Raw genomic sequence first — 7,795 nt, forward strand, 5'->3', positions numbered from 1 at the left:
TCCTTTTACAGAAGCAAGAAATGTAATTTGAAGTGATGTGGGTTGACGAAGAATTAATGACAATAATCTTTGCACTTTTTTCTAGATCTCTTCACCTCCTTTGCCAATCACATCTCCCTCCCCAGTAACTCCTTCCCCCAGAGACCCCTCCAACATCATAGCCTCAGAGATGATCCAACTGAGGATGAAGCTGGAAGAGAAACGCAGAGCCATTGAAGCCCAGAAGAAGAAGGTAAACAGATGTTCAGCAAGGGAGATATCCAGTGACATATCTTAAAATATTAATGTGCGTATCATGCTGCTGTCGTAACATTTTCCAGGTGGAAGCGGCTTTTACCCGCCATCGCCAGAGGATGGGCAGAACAGCCTTTCTGAATGTTGTGAGAAGGAAAGGAGTCACGGCCCCTCTCAGCCCCAGTTCAGGGGGAGCAGAAACACCTTCCCCAGAGCCACTCACATCCTCAAAGGAAAGCAGCCATGGCAGTGTGGAACGGGTGGAGAGGTGCAAACCAGACGGAGCAGCTCCAAAATCCCTTTGTGAGGATGGTGGAGGTGGGTAACCCCCAACAACAGGAGTTAGTGACTTATCTGTCAGTTTATAAAGTGTACTGCAGTTCATTATTTCATGCCTTAATGATGGCCCGATTACAGGTGGTGCAAAACACAGCAGCGAGACTTCTCACAAACACTGAGGTCACTCTGATCCTGGCTGAACTACTTGTAATAGAATCAAATTCAACATTCTTATGGTTATTTTCAAGTCTCCTCAAAGTCTGGCTCTGCCATACATATCTAAACTCTTAACCCCCTAGTCTGCACCTAGACCCCCCAGATCAGAGCCTCAGATGTTGTCAAGAGTTCCATGGTCTAGGTTTAAAACAAAGCTGGACCATGCTCTTGCTGTCCTATCCCCAACACTGTGGAGCAAACCTCCCCTCACTATCAGAACAGCTGAGTCAGTGCCTCAGTTTAAAAAGCCTTTAAAAACTCACCTGTACAAACTAGCATTTTACAATAATTAATATTGTCTATTCAGTTTTATTGTAGTTATTTTTCTTTTATTCACACTTAAATGTTGCTCTTTTTAAATTATTGTACATATTTTATGATATTGTGTGAAACACCTTGTAACTCAGGTTGAAAGGTGCTATAGAAATAGAGTTTCTTCTTCTTCTTCTTCTTATTATTATTATTATTATCATTTTGATCAAATTGGTGACTGACCTGTGTGTTTGTGTGGTGTTATAATGTGGTGATACAGGTGTGGCTCCAGGAGAAATTGACCTTGCAGAGTACACACGCTCCATTGAGAGACTGAACACGTCGCTGGGATTCCTGCAGACAGAAATGCAACGTTTGGCGCAGCAGCAGGAAAAGATCATGGCCATGAGAGAGCAACAGCAACAAGCCTGGGTTATTCCTCCTCCTATTCCATCTCCACACAGGTATCGCTTAATGTTAGATATTAATAATGTCAACAGGAGAATCATTTTTCCATCATCCTGTGAACACTCACATGTATCTGTGTTTATATTCCCCACACAGGCAGCTCCGTGAGTTGCGTAGCAGCAGCGTAACAGGCCGGGGATCAGGCCGAGGCTCAGTTGGATCTTTGTCTCCCAACCTGTCCTCTTCCGGCTCTCCCCGTGCTCCCAACCATTCCCCTGCTGGCATCAAGCGGCGGCCAGCCTCCTTCCACGCCAGGACGCCTCGGACTCCACGACCAAATGATCTGAAGGTCACACCCTTCAGCCGAATGCTCAACACTCCCACTTCAGTGGACAGCCTACCCAGACTGAGGCGTTTTACCCCCAGCCAAACCCAGCTCACCTCTTTTGCCTACTTGGGCCATGACGATGGGTCCGGGGAAAGAAAGGCCCAAGAGGCCAAGGACAACAAGGAAACCACTAAAGACAAACAAGAGACAGCGGGAAAGAAGAGTGCTGGCACTCCTCAGCCTCCTACTAAAGAAACAGCCAAAGAGAAGGAGGATGAGCGACAGGAGGAGAGGAGAGAGGCCGAGCAGGCTCAGTCGAAAGGTGGAGTCAAGCAATCGAGGACATCGGAGGTGCTCTGTCAGCCGGTGTCTGAGATCCAAGGGGCAGGAAGCCGGATCAAAGGAGATCCTCAGGACAGGAAAGACCTGGTGGAGGTGCCTCTGTCGGGGCTGAAGCCTCCTGAAGGCCAAGGCCAGGAGATGACAGGAGAGGGAGAAACCGCAGGTGACACTTATGGAGACGACCAAAAGATGTGCTGTGGATTCTTCTTCAAGGTGAGCCACAGAATCATACTAAAGATACTATTTATAGTCACATAAAAGCATTTTTTAAAACCTTTCAATGTCAAGGACAATCCACGTAATGCTAATAGTTTCTCTTAATATTGCCTGCAACATGAATTGAATTCTGTAGTCACCTGTAGGTAGAAGCTGAATTGGACATAGATTTAGCCAAAAGCTAAACAGTATGAATTTTATGTTTTCTGTCACCATATTTACCACACTGCTTGTAGCGACTTTTTTTTGTGTGGAAATAGCGACAACAAGACCTCCAGGGGTGCTGCAGTGCCAAACTAGCTGTTTGCTGTTTCCAGTCCTTGTGGAAAGCTAAGCTAACTGGCTGCTAATGGTATCTCATTTCAATCCCTGGCAAATGTTTGTCTATCTTAGCTGACCTGCTAGCATGAATCTTTTTAGCCTAGCTAGCACGAGAACAGCTCTTATTTCTGTACTGTTCCCATATAAATCAGATTGATAGACCTTTTTCATGGTGGACATTTTGGACAACAGCAGGAAAAGCACAAGTCAAAGTAATACCATTAATGATGACTCTGTTCACTATTTACGCGCAATACCGTTCAACAGTAATGTTATTAGTCATACCTGTATTTAACAGGCCAAAATGTCTGGTCTGAGTCTATTCGTCTGTCTTAGTTTAACTAATTTTTCCCTCCTGGTCATCCCATGTGGGCCCCACCCCCTAGTTTGTGAACCACTAGAATCATGACTGATACGCACAGTCCATTTACTCTTCATTAATACCACAGTGGTACTGTATGCAGGTAGCAGCAGCAGGAGGAATCTCATACTGTGTGAGCCTGGCACAACATGTGCAGCATTGTGCCTGTTGAGCCACGGGCTGATCAGAGAGAACACATGAGTGAATCTAGGCCAAAAAACGAGCCAAAACACAAGCTCACGGCAGAGCTTTGATTACAGAGCGATGTCAGAGCTTTGTTGACAGGAGGTAAATAATGCCATTTTAAATACCAGGTTTTCCCATTCTTGAGTGAAGGCTTATAATTTGTACATCCATTTCACATTGACAAATAGAGGTATATAATTATTTCCTGTAAAAATGGTTCAATCAAGAACAGCATATTTTCATTCAGACAGTTGTATTCTGAGAGGAGAGATGACAAACATACACACATTGTGGTTTGGACTGTTAATTCATGTGTTATCCGCTCATCGAATACCAGGATGATGTGAAAGGGGAAGAGGACATGGCAGCGAAGAAAGCGGCACTGCTTGAGAAGAGGCTGAGGAGGGAGAAGGAGACTCAGGAGAGGAAGCAACAGCAGGAGCTGGACCAGGAGCAGAAGAGGGAAGCTGCAAGGTCTGGCTGCCTTTCTCACTCTCTATTAAAAATGCACTGTCCCCAGGCTTATAGCATCAGTTACATATGTCATATCCTCAAACGTTTGGTCAAAAAGTTTAATCTTTGTCTCCTGCTTCAGGCTGAAAGCAGAGGAGGAGCAGCAGAAGAAGGACGAAGAGAAGGCCAGGAGGGAATACATCAAGAACGAGTATCTGAGGAGGAAGCAGCTCAAACTGATGGAGGACATGGATGAAGTCATCAAGCCTCGATCTGGAAGCCTCAAGAAGAAGCCTCGTCCCAAGTCCATCCACAGGGACGTCATGGAGTCATCCACTCCGCCTGTGAGAGCAACGGGTGAGCGACACGCAAAACCACAAGCACTGACACACGCCATCACAGCCGCCGATCCGAGCCTGACCTCCGTGTTGTCATTGTTTATGTTGCAGGTGTGCGTCCACGAGGCTTCTCTGTATCTAGTGTTTCTTTGGCGTCTCTTAATCTGGCTGACAACGACAGAGACCAGCCAGACAACAGGAAGAACAACAGGTAAGACCCACTCTCTGCCTGCAGCCTGAATTTCAGACTCTCGATTTAAAAGTCACTCACGTGAGAAGCGCAAGCAAAACAAATATTCTACCTGTCTTCATTGCTGCTAGCTGGATGTCCCCTCTTAAGATGTCACAGATAAATAACTTCCACAATAAATTCCACAGTGTGCTTCTAATATGACATGTACACAGTTTAAGCAGGTTGTTTAACGTGTTGTCTCTTCTTATTAAGTCCTTTGGTTTGATTTTAACAAGGCTCACACTCTGCATCTTGATTCTCTTTTATCCCTCTCTCCCTTCTCTTCAATTTTGCATGGATCCCTCAGAGGCAATAAAATAGCTTCTGCACATATCCCGTTCTTTCTAAGCTCTCCCAAAGAAAGAAAGGGAAGGTTAGTAATGCTCTGAAAAGAAGTGCTTCAACAGGTGAAATGTATTAAGCTACTGTAGGTGTGGCTCCATGTAGAAATAGCCCCATGTGACTTTGGTTTAGCCTGCATTTCATTAGATAGACTCATCAAAGTAGACAGATGCGTCAACAGTAAAATAATCTTGCATATTCCATCATTGTAGATCTTGCTTCTGTATTAAAGTACACTGGACCGGGGTGGCTGAACTGTTTCCGCCTCAGTCCTCTCGCTTTTTATCCCCTCTGTCTTTTGCAGTATCGCTCTCAGACTGTGGTTTGCTCTCCTCTCTATGCTGGCTGCTCCGCGCTTTACCACTGTGTTTGCTGTTTCCTCCACAAGTACTCGAGCTCATCTCTCGTTAAAGACGGCATAGAGTCTTTTGCTTTGCTTGGCTGAACCTGCCTTTCTGTCCCTCGCTGCACAGCTTCGCCACAGTGTATACAGTACGATGTGATGCAAGACAACAGGGCAGGGTTCAGAGAATTGTGTCACGGCGTCTGACCTTGTTTCGCCACATCTCTCTGTGTGTTTCATATCTGCGTGCATGTCTGTCCGTGGAATCTGTTGCTTTCGTACCTCGTGCGTGCCTTCATGTGTCCGGCCTTTACGTGTCTGTTGTTGCGTTTGTGTGTGTCATTTGTTTGTGTGCGATCGTCTCCAGGCCGGACTCTGCGGAAGGTTTTTCCTCCTGTCCTTCGGCTGGTAGTCGTAACGGAGAGAAGGATTGGGAAAATGAGTCTACCACCTCCTCCACTCCCTCCAACACTGAGTACACAGGTATAAAACCTAGCTAATGTGCATTCACATAGGTACTGCACATAACTTGACATTTTGTGGTTGTAAACTCATGCCTGCCTCATGCCTCTCTTCCTTTCTTCCAGGACCCAAACTATACAAGGAGCCCAGTGCCAAGTCCAACAAGCACATCATCCAGAACGCCCTGGCTCACTGCTGCCTGGCTGGCAAGGTCAACGAAGGGCAGAAAAACAAGATACTTGATGTATGTGTAGCATTTATGTGCGTGTGTTTATTTACTCTTGAATTCAGAGAACATGTAACAGTGGTTTCTTTCCGCGATCCTCTTCAGGAAATGGAGAAGTCAGAAGCCAACAACTTCCTGGTGTTGTTCCGTGACGCGGGCTGCCAGTTCAGGTCCGTGTACACCTACTGCCCGGAGACCGAGGAGATCACCAAACTAGCCGGCATCGGGCCCAGGAGCATCACGACAAAGATGATCGAGGGCCTCTACAAGTACAACTCGGACAGGAAGCAGTTCAGCCGGATCCCAGCCAAAACCATGTCCGCCAGCGTGGACGCCATTACCATCGCCAGCCATCTGTGGCAGACCAAGAAGCAGGGGACGCCCAAAAAACTGCACCCTAAGTAGCGCCAGATGGCTGGGCAACGTTTGGACGTTTGCTTCTCTGGAAAGAAAACAGAGGAATTTGTGGATTTTACTTTTTCATTAAAGGGACATGTGGTCCCACTGTTATAAGTCACAACTGGAATGTAGAACACAAGTGGGCCTCTCAGACGTTGTTGTTACAGTACAGAGCTGACTGTTACACTCTGGACTACTTAAAAGGGGCACAAGCGTGTACTTGTCAGCATGTGTATTATTGTTCTCGTGTGCCAAAAAAAAGAGAAGAAAATAATAGGCGGACCAATGCCTTACCTAGTTGAACCACTGAAGCACTGAATGTCACGCCTCTGGAAGGGGCAGTTTGGTTTCTATAAGTTGATCATGTGTGGCCTTATGCTTGTTTTGTGTCATATGGATGCGCCGTGAGTGTTGGTGTCATTTTGTCAGCGCCTGTTGAAAAAGTCTTTCGGGGTACAGGAGAGGTTGTGTGTAGACACAGGGTAGACACACATCTGGGATCAGATTAAGTCCCCCCCTCCGTGGTCGGTTTAAAGGATGGCCTGTCTGATCTGTGATCAGGTAGAGGCAGCATTTTTTGATGAAAGTTTTGCTGCTATACAGGCATGTGTTTTTTTTTTTCTTTCTTTCTTTTTTTTTTTACATGTGACTGAAGAACCTATCAACAGTTCAAATTGGTGTATGTGTGTGTACAGTGAAGTGCCAAGAAGAGTGAGGAAAATACCTCAGTTGGTGATTGCAATTACTTTCCAAAAGTATAAAGTGATGAGATTATTGAGCAAATGGAATACCATCAAAACAATTCTGGAAAGCACCTGCAATAGACTCTTAATTTATTATTGAAGATATTTTAAAAAGGTGTCTTAGATTTTATTCAGAGAAACCTAATATACTACACGTATATAAGTTAAATTAGTTTGTATATAATGGCAGTTCCACTCAAAATGAACAAGTCAGCTTGTAGTAGCTTTTGAGTAGCTTTTATAATTTATCACGTATGTGTATCAGTATGTCGTTGTTTGGGGCCTTTTATTGTGCTACAAATGCAAAAAGTGTGATCACTCAACTGTATGACCGATAAGACTATCATCAGTATTAGAGTAGACGGAAATCCCACACTGTGTCATCAGTCTGTGCAATGATCTCAGAGTAAATAATCACCATCGACCATGTCACAGTCAGAACTAACAGATACTCAAAATGTCACTTTAATGTGGATATTGTCTTAACTATTAGATCATGATTACCCTCTGAGTAGTCCACAATTGTAAATAAATGAATTCCTCTATGATAGCACTTCAGGACCCTGTCCACTGTTGTTAAGTCTAATCAAAGATGTTCCCACTTCAGGGCTGTCATGCTTGTTACTTTTACTTTTTACATTACTGTTACATATTTTTTTTTTTACCATTACGTTCCTTCAGTATGTGTTGACACTGTACAGATATATTTTGGCATATAGAAGTATTTTTTGTAACGACATTTACCTGTTGGAGGTGCATACTGATGAAGCAGTGCATTTGTAAGAAGGAAGTGTGTCGAGAGTGAAGTGTAGCCGAGGAGGCAAGGTATATGAAGTCTTAGTGAGGCTTTGTTGTGGTATTGTATGAAATCCAGTGAGTTTACTGAGAAAATCATACTATTTTTTCCAACTCTGAACCCATTCTCTATTCAGTTAACTAAATATTCTCAACTGTTCATGGATTTTTTTTTTTTGTTGTTGTTGTTTTTCTATTCCTTTGAGCTTTATTAAAATGCAAGCTATCAACAGTACTCGTGGTGTTTGATTTCATGTTCACATCTTGATTGATTCAACTGTACTTTACATCATTGTTTTAAACTGATGTTAATGCTGAT

At 44.3% G+C, this 7,795-nt stretch overlaps 1 protein-coding gene across 2 annotated transcripts in view; it reads left to right on the forward strand.

Moving 5' to 3' along the window:
• camsap2b (calmodulin regulated spectrin-associated protein family, member 2b) overlaps positions 1–7,711 on the forward strand; it is a 34,094-nt gene extending 26,383 nt beyond the window's left edge. The window contains exons 12-22 of one of the 2 annotated variants that reach the window (XM_018676850.2): positions 86–232; positions 321–552; positions 1,262–1,445; positions 1,546–2,272; positions 3,481–3,617; positions 3,739–3,953; positions 4,046–4,145; positions 4,474–4,539; positions 5,219–5,334; positions 5,439–5,557; positions 5,645–7,711. In XM_018676850.2, coding sequence (XP_018532366.1) covers positions 86–232; positions 321–552; positions 1,262–1,445; positions 1,546–2,272; positions 3,481–3,617; positions 3,739–3,953; positions 4,046–4,145; positions 4,474–4,539; positions 5,219–5,334; positions 5,439–5,557; positions 5,645–5,944 — 2,343 coding nt within the window. In that variant the 3' untranslated portion in view covers positions 5,945–7,711. The remainder of the gene's footprint in view (positions 1–85; positions 233–320; positions 553–1,261; positions 1,446–1,545; positions 2,273–3,480; positions 3,618–3,738; positions 3,954–4,045; positions 4,146–4,473; positions 4,540–5,218; positions 5,335–5,438; positions 5,558–5,644) is intronic. The other variant, XM_018676851.2, reaches the window with a different exon arrangement.
• Positions 7,712–7,795: the final 84 nt, after the last annotated feature.

This window comes from Lates calcarifer, linkage group LG4, assembly GCF_001640805.2.
Source record: "Lates calcarifer isolate ASB-BC8 linkage group LG4, TLL_Latcal_v3, whole genome shotgun sequence".
In the NCBI taxonomy this organism is placed as follows: domain Eukaryota; kingdom Metazoa; phylum Chordata; class Actinopteri; family Centropomidae; genus Lates; species Lates calcarifer.